General features: G+C 51.4%; 1 protein-coding gene across 6 annotated transcripts in view; it reads right to left on the reverse strand.

Annotated features, from left to right (window-relative positions):
- Window positions 1-21,874, reverse strand: part of CYSTM1 (cysteine rich transmembrane module containing 1) — a 66,562-nt gene that overhangs the window by 9,620 nt on the left and 35,068 nt on the right. The window contains exons 1-2 of one of the 6 annotated variants that reach the window (XM_018915301.3): window positions 14,250-14,329; window positions 2,358-2,599 (exon numbers count right to left, since the gene is read on the reverse strand). In XM_018915301.3, the coding sequence (XP_018770846.2) occupies window positions 2,358-2,580 (223 nt within the window). In that variant the 5' untranslated portion in view covers window positions 2,581-2,599; window positions 14,250-14,329. Of the gene's footprint in view, window positions 1-2,357; window positions 2,600-8,319; window positions 8,344-14,068; window positions 14,093-14,215; window positions 14,330-21,874 lie in introns of those variants that run through there. The other 5 variants (XM_030229165.2, XM_018915300.3, XM_050979871.1 and 2 more) reach the window with 5 other exon arrangements.

Below are 21,874 nucleotides of genomic sequence, written 5' to 3' on the forward strand. Positions count from 1 at the left end.
CTAATATACTACTTGGAGTAGCTGGATTCATTAGATTAGGTAAAGTCACATAGGAGAGCAAAACATCTGCTCTGAAAGGAAAGCATCCACACAGTAGTTCTTCCCAGATAATTGTTTGGAAACACCACAGGAACTGACAAGCCACATGAAATCACACTGGACCAGCTAGGCTGACTGCAATGCCTTGATTAAATTAGATGGCAATTTTTTATATTAGTAGTTCAGCCACTCCAACAGATACATGGCACTAGTGTAACAGATTTATAAAAAAATAGCTTTTTTAGAGACATCCACTCTAAACTAGATACTCCTGGGGTTCTTAAACAAAGCCCCTTTGAAAGCTCTTTTACAGTGTCAGAACACAAAGATCAGGTTCCAGACTGGCCAGAAAGGAGCAAGGGGTGTGGGGGGGGAAGGCTGTTTAACAGAAGGAGAATGAAGAAAAAGAAAGCTTTTGCAGACAAATGCAAAGTTATAGACCTGACTTCACTTTGCAGACATCAATAAATGTGTTTAAAAGAAATAAGTGCCAGCCAGAGGGACCTGGTCAGGCTGGAGAGGTGGGGGCACGTGAACCTCATGAAATTCAGCTGGGCCAAGCAGCAGCTCCTGTACCTGGGTAGGGGCCGTGCCAAGCACAAACACAGGCTGGGTGGAGCATGGGTGAAAAGCAGCCTGGGGAGGACTTGGAGCAGGGTTAGCTGGATATTGGGAAGAAATTCTTCCCTGTGAGGGTGGGGAGGCCCTGGCACAGGGTGCACAGAGAAGCTGTGGCTGCCCCATCCCTGGAATTAACACATAACCACATTTATGGAATTGTTCAAGGCCAGGCTGGATGGGGCTTGGAGCAAACTGAGATAGTGGAAGGTGATCCTACCATGGCAGGGGGTTGGGACAAGCTGATCTTTAAGTTCCTTCCAACACAAACCATTCAGTAATTCTATCACTTTTTTACATCTACTTCTGCAAAATCAGAGCAAATCAGAGGCTCCCAAGGTGGGTTCAGAGACCTATAGCTGCAGAAGGCAGTTCAAGGACAAGACTTATCAGAAGGTTTTTGATTTATGGGTTAGAGTGCTGCTTCTGCAGAGCTGAAGTTGTGTTAGCTTAGGCTTAACAAAATCAAACCTGCAGAACAAGCCTGGGCTCTCAGTGAGAGAGACTCAAACACTTCACTGCTTGTCCCCTCCAATTTCTTTGTGCTGGTCCACAGGTTCATAGGCAGAGTAGAAGACATTCAGTGTCATTAGTTCCTGATCCAGTTTGATATGAGATCCTTCAAGTTTCCAAGGCAGCTGAACTGTCTCAAAGCCACAGCCCCTGTGTCCCCTCAGCCTCTGCCAGCACATCCCTTTCTGTGCCTATAGCAAAAAAAGTACCACTGGCACCAACCAAAGATGTTCAACATGGGAGACAAGGAGTTGTCCCCTGTCCAGTAGTAAGAAACATCTCTTAGCCACCCCAAAACTCCAGGGAAAACCCTTTTCCCACTTTGAGTCCATGTGGTGGAGGTGGTGAGAAGCATCACCATGCTGCTTCCTCCTCTCAAAGGCAGGGCTCTCACTCTGTTACAGAGGAAGTTGAACTCATGATTTGCCCTCAATTTAGGTTCTTACTCACTCACACTAATTGTTCACTGCTAAAATTTGGGCCCTCCTGATAGACCCACATCACACTGTTCAAACCACTGAACAGTCCCACCTCTCTCAGCTTCTCCTCACAGAAAGAAGAAGGAGCTCTGGTTCTTTAATCACCTTCTCTGGCAACCTGAGCCTGCAGCAAGCCCCAGGAGAGCAGTGGGTGCCAGGGCACACCAATCTGCCACATTGTGGGGACGTGGCACACAGATGGACCAGCCATCTGCCAGAGGGAAGGTGCACCATCCTCCCTCTCTTCCCCAGAAATCAGGGTTTTTCCACAGAATGGTAATAACTTCAGAAAAAACCCAAATGCCCAGGAATGAGTAGATCACTGGACAGATACTGATAGGCTCCAGAAAACCTAGGCCCATTAATTCAGTAGGAATTGTACATTTGAAAATATAAGCTTTAACTGTGCAGCCTTTGGCTGAAACTTATCAACCAAGGGACGGGTGGAATGAGAGCTGTGGCAAATCTAAAGCCTGTGCAACAACCTCAGCATAAGGATTCCCTTGAGGAATCAGCAGTGAAAATGCTCAGCAGTATTCTCCAACAACCAGAGAGACACTACATTAAACAAAGCACAAAAACAAGCTGCAAACAAAATGAGCACTTCAAACAAGTCTCCACCTCCTCCAAGGCCGTCAGGGCCAGGTGCTGGTGAACACTTCAAGGTCAGTGTGCCCCTGATGTGGTGCTGTAGCTGCTCAGCCATACCTGTGTTTTTCGGCCCATCTGCGTACACTGGTCCTGGCGGTGGTGGAGGTGCATTCTGCCATCCATACTGGGGATATCCTTGGTAGCCTGGCTGGCCTGGCTGGTAGGGCCCGGGGGGATAGCCAGGGTAGGGGCCAGGGGGGGCCCCTGGCTGCTGTGCATAGGGTGGGTACGGGGCAGTCGGGCCCGGGCCGGGGTACGGCGGAGGATTATCGTAGCTCATGTGGGATGCAGAATCTGTCCTGCAAAAGAGGGAAACAAATAGGACAACTAGTTTGCTTTTGTCTGCTCATCCATGACCATATGAATTCCATTTCACACTGCTCTCCAAGGGCCCTATGTTGTGTGAGAAACAGACTTCAAAATACCTCGTCAAGCAGCAAATCTATTTTTAACCCTATCACAGGGACAGGGAGGGAGTTGAAGTGATTTCTCCAAGTGACACAGGTTCAGCTGAGCAGGAGTAACATGCTACTTTCCAGCCATGCATCAGGTATTCACCTTAAGACCTAAGTCTTGCAGCGGAAAAGCAAAACCCTCTGCTTCCACTCACAATTAAAATGCTTTTAAGAGAGATTCAGAAGTGATTATTTCCTGTTTCTGTCAATATTGGAAAGGAAAACAATGGAAAAATGCAGCCTGTTCCAGGCACATTGATAGCTTTGACAGGAGAAGGAGTGAACACAAATGTCTATTACACTTCTGCTAATTGTTAAAGCCTCCAGACCACTCTGAAGCAAGGCTGTATGTGAATAATTTCCTGATGATACTGTACCCCAGCACGTTGTGTAGTCTTCCAGCCATACACAACCAAATCATTAAGCAGCCACAAGAAATTAAGGCCTTGGGCTCAGCCTCGTTCAAAAAGCAACATTAAAGACACCTCAGAGAGTTGATGCTCATAAAACCCATGTCATGTATTACTCATGGCACAGCCATCAGAAGACAAGACTATCACAATACTGCAATTTTAATGAACCTCTAAGTAGCATGACTAAGCAAACCATTTCTTACATTAGGCTCCCGAAGCTTCTCCCTGTCTTAGAAACAGAAGTCTATGTTAATATCCTACAAATTCAGGAACCTTCCTGGCTGAAGCAGCTGAACCCTGCTATTTCCTTCCTCTATTACAGGGTGCAGACAGATCACCAGTTCCCTTTGGTGCACACCTCCTCCCACATGCCACAGGGAGAAATACCAGCAGCACAATCTGCTTCAGCCAGGCTTGCTGCTGCTGGCTGCAGTGGGAGAGGCTGGCCAGCAGGATCCCCTTTGGATGGCATTGGGATGGGCACAAAGCTGGCTGGGCTGACTGCTCAGCACTGTGCTCCCACTCTCAGGACGGGCAGCAGGAGCCATGGGCACATCCAGAGAGCTCGGGCTGGCAAAGACCAAAGGATTCCACCTGAACTCAAATTCAGTCAGCAAATAACAAACTCAGCCCATTCCACTGCTCCCCTACCAGAGGAACTTGTGCTGGGACTGCTGAGGGCCACCCTTCTCCATCAGGACTGGCCATTCACTCCCTTTAGTAGCCAAGCAGGGAGCCTGCCTGGCCTCTGCGCAAGCATCCAGGACGAGAACATGCCAGAATCCCTTTGGAGCCAGTGGAACCACCCAGGTAACAAAGCAGCCCTGCAGAAAGGGCTGAGTGGGGATCAGGTGTACCTGGTACAGCTCAGAAACCTCTGAACCACCTTGGCACGGCGAGCGGAGCCCAGCGGGACGCGCGGGGCAGAGGCCGGGAGGGCGCAGCCCCGGGGCTGTGGTCGGCTGCTGCAGTCCCTGCAGCGGAGCGAGCAGGGTGTTTACAGCCCGCTGTGTGTCTACAGCCTGCTCTGTGTTTATTTACAGCCCGCTGGTTTTTTATTACAGCCCCTGTTTGACCGCCCGGAGCGCCGGCTGCCCCTCCCCGAGCACGGATCCCAAGGCTCTCGCCGGTTTACACGTTGCTCCTGCCCGAAGGTCGCCAGCACGATGGTGCCAAGTGGCACCGAGCACACAGCCTGGCTGATCCACGCAGTGCCTGCGATCCAGGGGCTGCTCCAAGGGGACAGGGCTGCCGTCCCGCCCTGGAGGACACCGAGGAGCCCTTGAGGCTCACAGGCTGCAGCTGTCACTCACCTGAATTCATCCTAGAGCTCCTCTTGGTGTGCCAGGCACAGTCACAGGATCACAAACATGCTGAGTTGGACAAGGAGCATCCAGTCCAATCCCTGGGCCTGCACAGACACCCCAACAATCCCACCCTGTGCCTGGGAGCATTGTCCAAGAGCTCCTGGAGCTCTGGCAGCCTGGGGGCTGGGACCATTCCCTGTTCAGGGCCCCCCTGTACCCTCTGGAGGAGGAACCTTTTCCTGATATCCAACCTAACCCTCCCCTGACACAGCTCCAGCCATTCCCTGGGTCCTGTCACTGGTCACAGAGTGAAGAGATCAGAGTCTGTCCCTCCTCTTCCCTTCACAAAGAAGTTGTCCCAGCTAACTGCTAAGGCAGTGCTATACCCTGCAGATGATGCTTAACCAAATGCCAGGGATTACAGGAATTTTATTTATGGTTTGTTTTTTTCCCCCCTGCTAGGCCAGCCAGACCACTTAACTGCTTACTTTAAAACTGACAAGCACAACATACACTTAACTCAAGGCTCTTTAACCACTGCACTGCAATGCAACGCCCCTACCAAGTCTCCAGCAAAGAAATTCTTCCTTCAGGGAGGCAGGGTAAGGCAGGCAGCAAGCCTCACAACTCACTTCAATGCAATCAATTAGAGAACTGGGACGTACCAGGCCACTAATGCTCATCTAACCCAGAAAATCGTCCCAAAATAACATCCAAAAGAAGTTTCCAGGGAAGAACAAGGCCAGAGTGTGTGTGTGTGTATCCCCACAGACTACTGCATGTTGCAGAGGAACCACTTGGTGCCCAGACATGGCCCAGCCAGCCCTGTGAAGCCCCTGGTTTGCTCATCCTCCCTGACCCAATGTACAGCTTCTGTGCCTGCTCCTGGGTACTGCTGCCTGCCTGGTGGAAAACTGCCTCCTGCCCATCAGGGTGACTGCAGGAGGTCACTTCCCTGAATTTAGGGATGCACCAAACCAGGGAGGTGGCTTGTGGAAATGCCCTGTTCCAAATCAAAGAGCCCCAGCCCATTTTCTGCTCCTTGGGCAGAGGACAACCTCTCCATCCATGTCCCCCTTCTCTGTCCAAGCGTGTAATTTCACACCCTAGGTACAAATACATGTTTTTATATACACATAACACAAGGCATTCAAAGGCAGCAAACAACAGACCATGTTTTGTTCATAAACTTTAAGAACTCCCTGGGTTTAGCTTGTTTTGATGAGCACTGTCCAGCTCCAGCAGATGCACCTGGATTACTTCAGTTTTTCAAAGTCCTTCTGCCCAAGAGGATGGTCAACTCAGCCTACCCTTTCCAGGGAAGGTCAGTCTTCCCTTCTGTCCCTTCATATGCATCAATTCATTTATCTACGTTCAATATCACTGGTATTTTAGTGCTGAAGCAAGCTTTAACAGATGCTGTGATTCTTCAGCTGGCTGTGAACTCAAATTCAGTCAGCAAATAACAAACTCAGCCCATTCCACTGCTCCCCTACCAGAGGAACTTGTGCTGGGACTGCTGAGGGCCACCCTTCTCCATCAGGACTGGCCATTCACTCCCTTTGGTAGCCAAGCAGGGAGCCTGCCTGGCCTCTGTGCAAGCATCCAGCATGAGAACATGCCAGAATCCCTTTGGAGCCAGTGGAACCACCCAGGTAACAAAGCAGCCCTGCAGAAAGGGCCGAGTGGGGATCAGGTGTACTTGGTACAGCTCAGAAACCCCTGAAAGAGTGTGCTAAGAAAAGAGCCTGGTTCAAACCAACAGACATGGGGATGAACAAAAAAACCTGCACATCAGCAGCTCTGCAGAAGTGTCTGTGAAATGGTCAGAGGGAGTTAAAAATGCAGTGGCTTGAGCAAACAGGGAAGTGGCAGCACAGGGAACAAGAAAGAACCACTCGTGTTCTTTGTTTACCAGCTCTGTGTTAGCCATGTCAAAACAGTTTTTGAAGAGAAGGCAGGTTGGAGTGGAGGCAGTCACTGAGATTCCATCTGCTGATATGGGAGAGGTACCGAGGGGAAAACTGGCCAGAATCTACTGACAGCTGTACAGATGCCTGGGCAGAGAGAGCAGAACAGAGGAAAAGATGGAGACTAAGAAAAGCATATTCCACAACTGAGGGTAAAGTAACATAACTGAGATTAGGCAAGAGATAAAAAAGAGAGTGTCCAGCATGAACACTCTCAGCAGTCACTGGGGATTTGTCTGTGATGAGTGAGGAAACTCCGGCAGAATTCATCAAGGCATTTAGCAAACCCAGGTGGTAGATGTGGAACCTAAGTTCTCGGAAAGAATCTTTCCTTGTCCCTCAGTTTCAGTGCCAGTCATTGCTACACATACACACATCCCTACTTGCCCTTTTTGAGCTGTGTGATAACACTGAGATTTCCTTCAGTCTCATTTCCTTCATGACCTCATACATGACTTAACACACTTCCCAGCCCTATTTACTCCCATGGCTATGTGTTTGCAAGGCAGGGCTTTGAATCACGAAGCAGATACTTTTCAGAGACATACCTGAGCTCTTAGTCAAATGTATCACCAAGCTTTGCTGCGGGTTCTCACCCCAACCAGTAATTCTGTGTGAGCTGCAACCAGGACCAACCCCTGTGAGGTTGCATCAGAACTCTTATCTGTGGCTTTCCTGGTTAGCACCTCTCAGAGGCAAAGCTCAGAAGAAAGAAGCCAACCATCAGTAAAGCCCTTTGCTTTCCATGGCGCTGCAGGAGGTCCAGCAGGAAGAGCCACTACAGAGCTCAATGGTCCCTGCACAGCCTCACAAAGAGATTTCCTTGCAAACAAAGAGACTTCCTTGACTGTAACTAAGCATTTGCCCTGTCTGTTGCTGCTTAACAACAGAGAAATTGCTAATCCATCTGAAGAGAATGGCAAACCACGTGCCTATTCCTCCTTCCTCCCCAGCACATCAGTACTTTTGCTAAGGGGCAAGTTCATTGGTACATCATTGTTCCCTTAAGTTATATTCAAACTCCTTTGTTCCACACTGCTAAGTAAACATTATTTCCCCTACCCCAACAGCAGGGTTTCATTTTTAAACAAGCTGTTTACCATACCCCAGCCAGAAGGCTGCAAAAGGTCTGCAAAGCAGAAGTCATTGAAGTATGGTGTTGTATAGAAAATGTGCATGACCCCAGATATGCATGTACACACAGAGGTACCAACAGGCAAGAACCACCATCCATTGGGAGAATATCAGTCCCTCCACAGCTGTAACCTGGCTCTAGCTAAGGCTTAGCAAAAGGTACAAGTACAGAACTAAAATGCTTTGCATTCACTACACACACATGTATATATTTAGCTTGTCTACTTTGGCAACCAATCCTTAGAGAAACAAATTTCACCATTAGGCTTTGAAAAAACTTCTGATTGCTTCACACTTACTGCCTTGTACAAGGCCAGCAAACCAAAGTAACTGCTACAGAACTGTAGTCAGTCGTTGATCCTGCTCCTGATCCTCCTCTTCCAGCACACTCGTGAATTTATTATCTTGTTCTTTTTTCAGGCATCTCTCCTGAGCTGAAGACTGACTGCTTCAACAGCGCCTGCAACACTCCTTGATTATTCTTTCCAGCCATGGCTGTGCCTTTTAGTGTCCCCATTTGTCTAGGAGGAAGCAGGCAGACTCTCTCTGCACAGTGCCACAGCTGTCTCCTGCTTCCCACCCCTTTCCCAGCCCACTCCCAGGGCAGCTCTTGCCATCCATCAAGCTAAAAACAGAGCTCAAGTTGCACTGAACGTCACTGCAACTGCGAGATCCTTCCAAGTGGGAATAGCTCCTGTAGAGCCTGGCACAGCACACGTACAGTTCACCCCACTGCTCACCCAAGTGACAGCACAGCCTCTTCCTGAAAACAGCCTCAGTTTCAGCCTGGGGAAGTCTCACCATCCACAGGTTGCCACCTCTAAAACTAGGAAAAAAGAAACAGGAAGCCTAATTTTGGCTGTTGGATACGTCACTCCATAAGTGCAGCCCTATGGCACAGCCTGGGGGCCTGGACAGGGAGGACTTTTGGTCAGAGAGTAACATGATGCATGAAAACAACCAAGAATGAAGAGAATAAAGGAAAGCATGTTGGAAGAACACTTTTCTGTTAGCACAAGGGGGGCCCAAAAAAAGACCCCTCAGAGCCTGCCAAGATGACCCAGTTTCACCCTTTTCCCTCCTCCAAAGGCCACGTACAAGGCTGGCACTCCCAAACATCTCTTGAGGTCAGACTAATTACGGTCACCATAATTACTGACGAAACGACAGGAGAGCAGTAGGAATCTGCTTCTACCTGTTGGCACCTTGTTACCTTGGCAAAACTGAGGAGAGCATGCATAAAACCATCTGTATTTTTACACAGTAGGTGTTCACAGCTACTAATCCACCTGCAAATAAATACCAGTCCCTATGGACAGCTGCCTGCAAGTCAGATCCTTCAAATGCAATCTCCAGTGCAGGTGAATACATTAAATAAAGAACTGTGCATGGGGGTGAGAGGGCAATCTAACCAGGGTGCTGAAACAGTGTGAAAAGCCTTCTCTTGCATAGCGAACAGTGCAACAAACATCCCTATGAAAACAAATGGGGGATTAGTAAATTAAACAATCAAACAAACCAAAGAAAATTAGCAGTCTAGAACACAGAAGAAAAACCCCCTACAATGACCCAAATGCAACTGGCAGATTTCTGGAATTTAAAGGTGAGAAGTTGCTTGTTTTTAGGACAGCAGAACAAGCACTGAACCTCGTGCTGCTGTGGTCAGGAGGAATCACGTTTTGGGTATGGCAGGTATTGATTCAGCTGGTCTTTGCAGAGATGAAGGTAGAGGGCAGGGTGAGAGGCCAGACTCTGAGAAGGACAGCTGGGGCACCCTGATGTAACCCACTCCCTCCAATGCCTGCAGCGCTAGGAAGTAGTTTTCCAATACAGAGCTCTAATGGAAAGTACATTTAACATCAACAATCCAGCTCCTGGCAACCAGCCTAGCATTTAAATTACATTTCATATGAACAGTATCCAAATGAAAAAGAGCACAAGTGGCTTTTAAATGGCACCGGCTCCGTGGTTCCCTCTTACCAGCTTATTTGTCAGCTCCATTTACTGATTGTATGAAAGGTATGTTAAGGATAAATTGTAAGAGATTCCATTCTTGCTCAGTTTGCTTCCAGGAAAAGCTTCCTCCCTGGTTTGCCCTCCCACTTCACCAGGTAGCTCCATCAGCCTAGACTAATAGCTGAGGGGGAGCAAGAGCTACTCCCACGTTTTCTGACAAAAGCTGTTTGAAACTACTTTAGTTTCCAAAATGCAGGTCTAGGCAAAAGCAAAAAGCCCAGCTTTGTTCTGTAAAAGGAAAAGCTAAAACCCACTCTTCTGCCCAAGCCCATTTCCTTAAGAGGTGTCCTGGACTCCAGGACACTCACAGTCCTTGGGAAGAGGGGCATTTCCTCATGTTTAGTTGAGTGGCTGTCAGGCATCTCCTGCACAAAACAACTGCTGCTGCTCATGTGGCTGAAGCCATCAGATCAGGCAGCTCTGTGCAGTGAGCAATGGTTTGGATGAACAAGCATTTAACCTTCCTGAGCCAGGTATTCCCTCCTCCTGGTGTCCTCCAAGCCCTCCAGAGATCTGAAGTCTGCCCATGTGTGAAAATGGAAAGCGAAACTGGTGCTTGAGGCTGACACTGGTCTCTACAAACTGTCCCAGCTCCCCAGTCCCACTGCCTGCCCTGCCTTCTTGGCAAAACCATAATGGATATGCACATGTCCAGGTGATTTTGGTTTCAGAAACCAGTGCTAAAGGGCTGTCATGCTGACAGTTTTTGCCTCAGAGGCAACATCCCTTGTGGAGCTTCACAGTCACAGATCTCCACAGAGCTCTTACCAATGCACCCTCACACCCACACAGGATTGCACGCCAGGATTTTCCTTCTTCAGACAAATTTCAATGTCTCATCAATTGTTACCAACACACAAACCTCTTCAGAAACACTACCCATCACTTACTGCCTGCCCACTGTCTACCTACATGTTCTGCATGGCAGAAGGAAAGTATGAAGCTGATATAATTCCTACAATAAAAGCATTAGTGAGAAAAATCCCAAATCCAATGCCCTGCTACTGTTACTACATGAACTGCAGCTTTATGGGGGGGAAATTGTGCAGTGTTCCAGACATCTGATGAAAGGTTTTAGAAAACCTTTAGATGAAACATACTTTACCACTAGGAACTAACAATTACAAAGATGGAAAGCATCACTTCACAGCCCCTCAGGTGGTGTCAGCCACGGTACTTGTTGCTGACACACCAGGTGAGACTCTGCCCAGGTACAGCAGTGCCTGGGGCAAAACACACCAAAAAGCAAAGTCCTTTACACAAATAATTTCAGAGAGAAGCATCAACATCTTGATTTCAGGTTTTGAATGATTTTGCATGCACTGCTCTTGTTCAAGTCTTTGTATAATGTGTTGCCTTAGATAATTCTGGAAATACATGACTATAATTTGCTGTTAAAGTGGTGTATTGACTGTTTTAAGGTGCAACAAATATCAAAACAACAAAAAACTCAATGAAAACATCTGATTGTCAGGTAAAACTAGACCTGCAAATAACAGTTAAAGCAAGAAGCTTTGTAGGTCTAACTGAGAATGTGAAACAAGAAGTTTGACTGGCAAGAAAATTAGCAAGTACAGATAATATATTTGTATGTTATTCAGATTTGTATGTTATTCAGATAATACATTTGTATGTTATTCAGTTCTGGCAGCATTCCAGCCATGGAACAGCAGCAGTCTTTCAGAAAAACTTCCCCAGCTCTGAAACACTGGTGGATTAAGTGCAGGATGATTTTCCAGCACCTCAAGCAGAAGCACACTGGCAGCAGCACACAGCTCCCAAGGCACAGCTATGTTGCTGTGTGCAGACAAAAACACAGGCATTTTCTACAGCTGAGATCTCATTACTCAGGAAGAGATTTCCATGATAGGCTGGAAAATGTAATGAGACTGAGATTTCTCCAACCCCCTCCATGTTTTCTCACTTTTTCTGCTTTTCCATTTCTTTCATGTGGCTCTAACATGATGTTTTACTTTGCCTGTAGGGCATATGCAAAACTCCTCTTTAATGTCTGCTTGTCACAGGCCACTCCCAGATTCTCCCAGTGGTCACCAAACCAAGAAAGCCTTTGCCTTACCTTGTCAGGGGCTGAAAAACTTCCATATATCAAGGGACTGCCCTCAATAGCTGGTAAGACCAAATAATACCTCAAGAATACATTATATTCCTAGTGTGGAAATTTCTCTCTCTGATATTTGTGACAGAAACAGCAGCTTTTGTTCACCATAAGGAATACAACAGACTAGATGCTTCCAAGGAGGTCCATTCCCCAAAGCTTCTGCAATCCCAGCCAGCTGTGGGCAGGCACTGGAGCACAGCACTGCTCCCTCCCAGGACCGGCTGGTGATGGCACTTCCACAGAAGGGGATCCCAGCTGGGAAGAGCTCCCAGGATACAGCAGTGAGGCTAGCCCAGCACTGGCCTGTCCCTCAGCAGGGCTGTGAGGCCAAGCACTTCAGCAGAACCCTGGGGAAGGCAGGCTCTCCCCTGCTGGGCTGGGCAGGCTCGGAGGCTCCCGGGCTGCCTGTGGGAAGGCAGGCAGGATGCCAGGCCTGGCAACACTGACAGTCTGCCTGAATGACTTGGGTCCTTCCTATCTTCCCCTATTCCCAGAAATGACGGTGCTATTTTCTACTCATTGAGCCATTGGCTTTGAGGTCAGCAGCAGGAAGTTGAGAAAGGCAGGATACGCAGCTCAGAGAGTAGAAAATGTCAATACTGACAGCACAGAACGAGTGAACCTGCCCATTCAAGGCTCCAGTGCCCACAAGAAGTTTTCAGGGAGCCCTGACAAGCTTCCAGCCCTGCCACAGAGAGATGACAAATGGGACAGGAGAAATGCAGACCTGTTTCTTGAACATTCAGAGTTACACAAACTTGCTCTGCCCTTGTAGAAAAAAATAAATCAGGTAACATATTCATCTGATCCTGCAAGAAGTACCTGAGAACAGGCAGCTCCTCTGTTTAGGGCACACAAAGCCCTCCAGGTACTTCTCTGTCATCCCAGTGCAATGCTACGATCTCTGCTTACACTCACTGAACACCTCTGGTTTTCTGAGCAGCAAACCACTGCCAATTTTAAATGTAGCATGGCCCTGAGGGACACAGGGCAGCAGAACAGCAGAGCTCTCTGCTCTGACTGGCACCAGGGCACAGCCTCGCAGGGTCTGCTCAGACACACAGAGCCCCCACCCATGTCAGAGCTCCTCCTTTACAGGACAGGCTCCTCTTCGACCTCTGCTGCAAGGACACCCACCAGCCTCTGCAGATTATCAGTTACAGCTCTCACACCCTTCGGGAATGACAAATCAGTATTTAACAAAGATGGCCTTTATGGCATAAGGGGAAGAGGGTAGCAGACTTTGTGCTGCAGAAGTTCCTGTTAAACCACTATTCTGTGCAGTAGGAGATTATTATCTAACATGCACATTAATCCCTGACTGTCCCCAAAAAGCACTGAAATGTGATCAGAAACATTTATAAAGTCTCAGTGTTTTCAACCTCCTCCTCAGTCTACCTGATATAGTAATGTTATTATTATCATCATCAAAAATTTCTAGGAAGAGTCACTTATTATTTAAGCAACTGATGAGAAATACCCCATTGCTAGCACAGCAGCACTTCCCACACCTTGTATCCTATCCCTGTATTTACACAGCACAAGGAGAAGGCAGCTGCTCAGCACAGTCATTATAACTCACCCACACTCACTACCTTACCCAGACTTACCCTATTTACAACCAGGTTGTTCACACACGTAGTACAGGCATCAAAAGCAAAAAGCACCTCTTTTTTCCCTGTCAGATAAAGCTAAACACGAGGCTGGGATGAGCGGGACAGATGCTGGCACTAGCCTGGACAGAGAGGGGCTGCCCGCTGCCGTCACAGGGGGTGGGTGGCACATCCATGCGGTAGAGACAGGAGACGAGTCCTCTCCTTCCCTCATTCTCCTATTTCACCGTGACATTTAATTATCCAAATGAGGTGTCCTCAGCTATAGCAACAGAAAACATAAATCCAGGACAACCATAATGGCTTTAAAACACACCATGCAGCACTTTTATTTTTACTCCGAGTGCTGCCATACCTCTTGCCCTACAGCCTGAGCATCAGTACCACCCGTGCACACCCGCCCTGGGTCACGCACGGCCTCAGCCGGGCAGCACCGCGTTCCCCGCGGACAGGGCAGCGCTGGAGCTGCCAGCGTTCCCCCAGCCCCGCTCCCCGCCAGCCTGGAGCTGTGAGGAGCAGCTCTCGGACAAAACCCGCACGGCCGGCGCTGCCAGGCAGGGCGGCACCCCCGGGCTGGGGGAGTTCACCGGGCCCCTCCTGCCGCGACCCCTCCGCAGCGCTGTCCGCAGGGCGGGCACCCACGGACGGGACGGCTCCGGCCCTTCACCCCGGGGAGCCTTCCTCCTCATGCTCCTCATCCTCCTTCTCCTCATCAGTCCTGCGCGGCCCCGCTCCCCTCACCCGCCGCAGCTCCCACCCGCACGGAGCCGAGCCGAGCCGAGCCGAGCCGAGGCGAGGCGAGGCGAGCCCGGGCCGGGCCGAGCCGAGCCGAGTCGAGTCCAGCCCGACCCGGCCCGGACGCCCCGGCCCCTCACGGAGCCCCGGTACCTGCGCCCTGCGCGTCTCGCGCCGCCGCCCGCACCTGCTGCGCACCCCGCGGCACGGTGACGTCACGACAAACCGGCCACGCCCCCCTCCGAACGGGGCGGACACGTCAATGCCCGGGCCCCGCCCAGGAGGCGTGGTCATAATGGGGGCGTGAGCAGAGGGAGGGACCAGGGCGGCTCCGGGCCCTGTCCAGCTCCTGCTCTTGTCCCTGTCCCAGTCCCAGCTATTGCCCCTGTCCCTGTTGTTTTCCCTGTCACTGTCCCAGCTTCTGCTCTTGTCTCTGTCCCTACCGTCCGTCGTTGTCCCTCCCCTGTCCCAGCTACTGTCCCCTGTCCCTGTCGTTGTCCCTGCCCCAGCCCTTGTCCCTGTTCCAGTTACTGCCCTTGTCTCTGTCCCTGCGCCTCTCCCTGCCCTGTCCCTGCCACAGCTATGGCCCTTGTCTCTGTCCGTGTCCTGTCCCTGTTCTTGTCCCAGCTACTGCCACTGTTACTGTCCCCGCCTCATCCCTGTCACAGCCACTGTTACTGTCCCCGTTTCTGCTCCTGTCCCTGGCCCAGCTGCTGCCTCTGTCCCTGTTGCCCTGCATGTCCCTGTCCGTGCCCCTGTCCCTGTTGCCCCGGCCGTGCAGCGGAGCCCGAGCAGCTGGAGCCGGGCAGGCCCCGCGGGCTCCCGGCCGTGCCGTGGGCAGGGCGCTCCGGCAGTGCAGCCGAGCGGGGCTGGAAGGGGTTAAACCGAGGGGCACGGGGGGCTCGGCAGCCTCAGCCTGCTCGGGACCGGGGCCAGCAGCAGCAGGACCCGGAGAGCCTCGTCCCACCAGGGCAGGGCCAGGTTGGTCCCCCAGCCCCCCAAACCTCGCCCTCGCTCCCCTCTCTGCGGGGGCAGGACGGGACACCTGGCTGGCGACCGGGACCTTTGCACGGGCGCTGCCGCCTCCTGCTGATAACGGGACACGTGCGTAGGAGAAGGTCCCGGCACAGAGCCTGGGAAAGCAATTTACCCAGATTAAATAGGTCAAGGACACAGGTTGGAGCGTTCAGTCATCGTCCTTGCCCCTGGCACATGACCGTGACTCACCGTGGTGGCCAGTGGCGAGGGGACAGCAGTGGCCACCTGTGGAGGGATGCTGTACTCGGGGCCGTGAGGTGGGCTTGGGGACCGTGGTGGGAATGTGTCTGGGGACCGTGGTGGCCTCCAGGGAGTGGAGCAGCATGATCCTGCTCCTGTGCGTGCTGAAACCAGCTTCTTTTTCCCCACCATCGATTAGTAGATCTAATCAGGCCAGCTTAATGCTGGGTCCCTAATGAGGCTCAACCAGGAAGAAATTATTTAAATTAGTTACATGACATGGTATATTCTTGGGCGAGAGAAAAACAGGATACACAGTTACCCCTGCTCTGTCTGAAGATCTCAGCCAGCACCAGAAGTGTATCCCAAAGGAAACCTGCTGGCTGATGGGAGGTGTGGGAGACATTCAAGAGCCCTTCCAGGGCACCAAGAAGAGGCTGCAGTTCCCTGAGTGCAGGCAGTGAAGCACCATCACTCCCCAGCCTCGTCTGCCCCAGCTGTGCTGCCCTCCTTGTACAGTCACAGAATCATTTAAGCAGGAAAAGCCTTCTGAGATCATTGAATTCAATCATTCCTCCAGCACTGTTAAGGCCACTGCTAAACCATGTCCCTGAGTGCCACATCCACATGTCTGTTAAACCCTCCAAGGATGGTGACCCCACCACTGCTGTTCCAATGCCTGAACACCCTTCTGCTGAAGAAATTTTCCCCAATATTCAGCCTAAACCTCCCCTGGTACAACTTGAAACCATCCTCTCTAACCCTGTCACTTGTTGCCTGGGAGAAGAGGCCAACTCCCACCTTGCTACCATCTCCTGTCAGGGAGCTGTAGAGTGAGGGAAGGTCTCCCCTGAGCTTCCTTTTCTCCAGGCTGAGCCTCCCTGAGCTCCCTCAGCTGCTCCTCATCAGACCTGTGCTTCACACCCTTCCCCAGCTCCAGTCCTTTCTCTGGACGTGCTGCAGCACCCGACATCTGGCAGAACCTCCCAGGAGGCAGTTTGCTTCACTGAGTGGGGAAAAACCCCAACCAACCAACCAACCAACCAACCAACCAACCAACCAACCAACCAACCAACCAACCAACCAAAGAAATCCTCTGGATCATTTTGTACCACACCAGTGGGTCCATGTGACTCACATGAAGGGTGTGAGGAAGGGGAGGGCTGGCATGGAGGGGCCAGGGGAAGGCACTGCACACCTGGGCACGAGCTGGGGCTCTGCTCCACTGCCCTGGAGCTGCAGACAATTCCATCCCACTCCATTTCCTCACCCTACAATGTCATTTCCAGAGGCCTTTGGGAATGAAGCTGCCCAGCCAGGAGCTCACAGCAGAGGCAATACACACTGTTCTGCTGAGCAGCACTGCACTTGTCCTGGTCCTTTACTCCAGTGCCAGTGGGCACTCACTGTTGTCCTGTTAAACATTAACTGGGAAAACAGCTTGGAAAACATTGCTTGGCTTCATTAAAATCTTCAAAGGACACTTGGTACTTACATGTCCTTATGAGCAGTTTGCACATACTTTAAATACTAAAGCAGGCAAAGGTTTATGGCTCTTAGGATCCCTCCAGCAGAAATTATACACTAATTTCTGGGTGCAGCTGTCTCTACCCTGGGAACAAGGCTGGTAGGGAATACCATACAACAAACTGGGATTTAGCTCCTACAAGGAGAAGACAAGCCAGCTCTTCCCTGGGAAAAGGAGAAGCAGGACACTGAGCAAGGACATGTGGAAGGCACATTCACCCAGTTTCCATCAGGGGTGTTTGCACATCCCCAGGAGCCACCTGAGGGGTGTGGGAGAGCCCTGGAGGTGTTGCACATGGTGAGCTGATGGGCTCGCATGGGCTCCCAGGGAGGCTTCCCTGAGGTGTGTGGTGTGGCTGCAGCTGAGGGCAGGGAACCTCTGAGACACAGGAATGGAGTGGTTTGAAAATGGTGCCTGAGATTTTGGAGGACAGAGCAGGTTTTGTACCATTTGCATTTCTACTGGTGTTTTTTCCCCTTCCTTTCTCCTGTTCCCTGACATGACCCACTGTTATTAGCAGATGTGGGAAGGGAGGTGTGAATCCTGTTTACTGGGAAGCCTGTGCTGCCTGGAAACTCTGGTTTAGCAACATTTATCTCCCCCCAGCCCTCCCTGTGCCTGGCAAAATCAGAGGCTCCATAATCAAAGCTTTTGTCTTTGCTGTTTACTTTTTTCTTTCCAATTGCCTGAACAGCAGCAGCCAGAGGGAAGGAGTTGACCTTGCCAAGGACGAGGGCAGGAGCTGGACCTGGACAGCACAACAGGCTGTGGAGAGCAGGTGAGCAGGAACAGCAGAGTGCAAGGCCACTGTGGTGGCTGCTTGCCCCCATTCCTGCTGGTTTCACACCTCTTTCCACACAGTAATTTGGCAAAGCCCGTTGCAAAAACCTTGTGAAACACTCCCCTGTCTTTGCAAGGCCTCTGTGAGACTGCAGGCAGGGCTTTGCTGGTGATTGGTTTTGGTGGAGGTGTCTGCAGGGCAGAAGGGAACAGGGAGGAGATGTCCCTGTCCTTGTCTCTGTGACAGTGCCAGCTGAAGAGATCCTGCTCCATGCCCAGACTCCCTCCAGCCTATGCCTTCCTTCCTACTGCATGCCAGTGCCTCCACACAAACACATTTAGGACCTTGTGAGCAGATCCAGGACCAGTGTAACAGCTCAAAAGGAAAATGCTGCTGGCAGGATAAAATCTCTGGGTCTGAAATCCCAAGCCCTGCCTGGGACAAAGGTCTTTCTTACCCATCATCTTCACTGCTGGGAAATTTTCCTGACTTGCTTGATCAAAATTCATGGTTGGAAAGTTCAGCTCCACAGTGATCTGTGGCACAGATCTGTTGAACAGATTCAATGTCCCTCCACATCTGTCCAAGCTCATCTGGGTGAACGTGAGCCCTGCACTCTGAAAACTGCCTCTGTGAGAGAGAAGTGGTTGTTCTCCCCTCCTTACTCAGGATGGGTTCTGCTGTGCCTCCCAGTGATTACAAAACACTCCCAGTGCCCCTGGTCCCAGCTGTCCTGCCTGCAGGTGAAATGGAGGGTTACTGGCTGCACCTCCCTCTCTGCCCTCCCCTCTTCACAGGGCTGGGACACTCCATGTGCTGGGGCAGTGACAAAGCTGTCACACAGCTCATGTGCCCCAGCCCCGTGCAGGATGGTCCTGAAGCTGATCTGCTCTTCTGCTCAAAGGTCCCAGGGCTTTGGTGCTGGGTCCTTCTGAAGGCTTGGGTTTCTGCTCTTCCTTACACTCCGTGTCCTCTGATCTTTGCCTGCTCCGTGCTTATCTCTCACTCCCACTCAGTAAAGTGAGATTTATGCTGGTAGATAAGATAGGAAGGCTGTTATATTTGAGTGTGGGAAAACAAAACATTGTCAAGAGCCAGGCTGACCATGGATGGAAAGAGAACAGATCACCTGGCAAGGTCCGAGGCTCAAGGACCCCCTTATAAAGGCACCTGAGTGGGGGAAGCCAGAGCCATGGCTCTCCTTCTGCTACACCAGGCTGAGAGAGGCTTGGGATGCCTCTCAAATCCACAGATGCTCCCTGCACTCCAGTGTGGCTGGTAGAACTGGGATGGGCTCCATTGAGTTTACAGCTGTTAGTGCTGCTCAGCTGGCTCCTGTGCTCGCCATGGGGGTCACTTCCCTGACTGTACATTGGAGCCTAGTGCTCCTGAGTGGCTGATTTTTGCTCTCACTGCTGCTCCAGTGCTTATCAGCTCACTGGATCGTGCCTGGGAACACTTTGATAACAGCCAGGGATGGGCCTGGGTTGGCAGGTGGCCAGGGCAGTGCTGCTGTGTCTGTGCTGGACGGGCTGGAGCTCAGGTCTGAGCCTGAGCTGAAGGACTGAGAGGTGGGAATGAGCCCAGCACGGAGCACAGATCCTCCTGCAGGCCTGGAGGAGCCCTGGCAGGGGGTGCCTGAAGGAGAATGGCCCCTGTGGGGCCTGAGCTGGAGCAGGTTTGCTGCAGGACCTGTGACCCTGGGGAGATCCAGGCTGGAGCACATCCAGCTGGTGAGGAGCTGCAGCCCCTGGGGAGGAGCCACACTGCAGAAATTCAGGGAGGGCTGTCTCCTGTGGGTCAGACAGCAGCCACCCTCCGTGGGCTGCTCTGCCCTGCTGTGCCCTGCTGTGCCCTGCTGTGCCCTGCTGCCTCTGGAGGACTGGGATGTGACCACACTGATGGGGAGTCTGGCAGGAGCCCCTTGGGGAAGCCAGGCTGGAGTTCAGTGCAGTGTTAAATCAGGAAACCTGGCCCAAAGCAGGGATGGAAATTGCAATGGGTCTGTAAATAGCTGCAAGCCATGATTTGAGTGGTGTGTTTCAGGAATTACTAAAACAGGCACCATTCAACCCAAAGCAGGAGGAGCCTCCCAGGAAGCTGTGGCAGGGCACAGTGACCTGACCTGAGCTGCCTTTGGTGCCCAGTAGCTCTCTGCTGGCCTGAGTGTCCACCAGAGCGGATGGAGCTCAAGGCCATGGACTAAATGAATGAGCAGGCATTTTGCTGATGCTTTATGAACATTTTCCAGAGTGGTCCATAGACTAAGGGAATGATATCTGTGTGTTAGATCAAAGAATGGGAAGGGGGGTGGTGGCTATTGGTGTTGGACTGAATAGTGTGGGACCTGGAATGGTGTAAAGGGTTTGGAATATGAGGTGGAATGTGCTGGTTTGGCTGGAGTACAGCTATTTTCTTCCCAGTGTGCTGTATTTTGTGTTTGTGCTGAACTCGGGGGTGATGATATAGAGATGTTTTTGTTATTGCTGAGCAGAGCTTGCACACACCAAGGCCATTTTCTGCTTCTCAGGCTGCCTTGGGCCAAGCTGGCTGTGTGGGGAGGAGACAGAGGCAGGACAGGTGATCCCAGCTGACCACAGGGAAGTTCCACTGCATCAGATATTCCTGACCAAAGGGAAATTCCACAGAATCACTGCTTGGGGTGGCCTGGGGAGGCACTGCAGAGTGGGGGGTGGGTGGGGGATGGCCATGTCCTTGTGGATGCAGTGCTGACAGGCAGGTCAGGGACCTCAGGACAGGCAGGATGAGGCCTCAGCAGAGGTTTTACCTGCCTGGTGGCTGGGAAGGGGGACAGATGAGACAGAGGGAATTATATCTTATGCTGCCAGTAGGCAAATCACACCTTTGCAGGACTTACAGGAAAGATGGGGCAAGAATGTTTACAAGAGCAAATAGTGACAGGACATGGGGGAGTGGGTTCAGATTCAAAGAGATTAGGTTTAGTTTAGATATTAGGAAAATTTGCTGGGAGGGTGGGCAGGCCCTGGCACAGGGTGCCCAGGGCAGCTGTGGCTGCTGGCAGTGTCCATGGCCAGGCTGGATGGGGCTGGGAGCAGCCTGGGATGGTGGAAGGTGTCCCTGCCATGGCAGGGGTGGCACTGGATGATCTCCAAGGTTCCCTTCCAACCCAAACCATTCTGTGATCCTGTGACCCTGCAGAGCAGACAGCTGCAGGTGTGCTGTGGTACCCAGGAGCCCTTGGCTCCCACAAAGCAGAGAGAAGCAGAAACATGAATGCTTTCCTAACAGTGCCTTGTGCTCCCCACAAAGCATTTTATCCCAAGAATGCCAAGTGTTTTGCAAGATCTTAAATAATTAAGTATTAGATCAGTGCTATGCAAGGCAGAAAGATCTCCCTCCCTCCTCAAATTCTTCTGTCTGGGATGGCCCACACTGGGAAGGGAAGGGAAGGGAAGGGAAGGGAAGGGAAGGGAAGGGAAGGGAAGGGAAGGGAAGGGAAGGGAAGGGAAGGGAAGGGAAGGGAAGGAAGGGAAGGGAAGGAAGGGAAGGGAAGGGAAGGGAAGGGAAGGGAAGGGAAGGGAAGGAAGGGAAGGGAAGGGAAGGGAAGGGAAGGGAGGGAAGGGAAGGGAAGGGAAGGGAGGGAAGGGAAGGGAAGGGAAGGGAAGGGAAGGGAAGGGAAGGGAAGGAAGGGAAGGGAAGGGAAGGGAAGGGAAGGGAAGGGAAGGGAAGGGAAGGGAAGGGAAGGGAAGGGAAGGGAAGGGAAGGGAAGGGAAGGAAAGGAAAGGAAAGGAAAGGAAAGGAAAGGAAAGGAAAGGAAAGGAAAGGAAAGGAAAGGAAAGGAAAGGAAAGGAAAGGAAAGGAAAGGAAAGGAAAGGAAAGGAAAGGAAAGGAAAAGAAAGGAAAAATTGCCTGAAGCCCCACTGCTCAACATGCTCAGAGCAAATCCTGAGCTGGGAGTTCCCTGGGACACCCTCAATTCGTCAGGGGGGACATGAGGCTGTTAAATAGCAGTTCTCTTCAGACCTTAATTTTGTTCAGGGTTTTGCTGGAATGATCCTGGGGTTTGGCCCTGATCCTGGAAGAGCTGGGCATGTCCCACACCTGGAGAGCAGTGCTCCTCTGTCCCAGGGCTCCAAGCTGCAGGAGTGAGCTGCCTCCAGCCCTGTGAGTGGTGTTGGAAGCTCCCAGTGACAACAGCCAAGGGATTTGGACTGAAGCGATCCCAAACCCACAGGACACCCACATGATCTGCCTGCAGCCCTTGTGCTGGCACTGCCCCACAGCCAGCCCTGCCCCATGGCAC

This window comes from Serinus canaria, chromosome 13 (assembly GCF_022539315.1).
Source record: "Serinus canaria isolate serCan28SL12 chromosome 13, serCan2020, whole genome shotgun sequence".
Taxonomy (NCBI): domain Eukaryota; kingdom Metazoa; phylum Chordata; class Aves; order Passeriformes; family Fringillidae; genus Serinus; species Serinus canaria.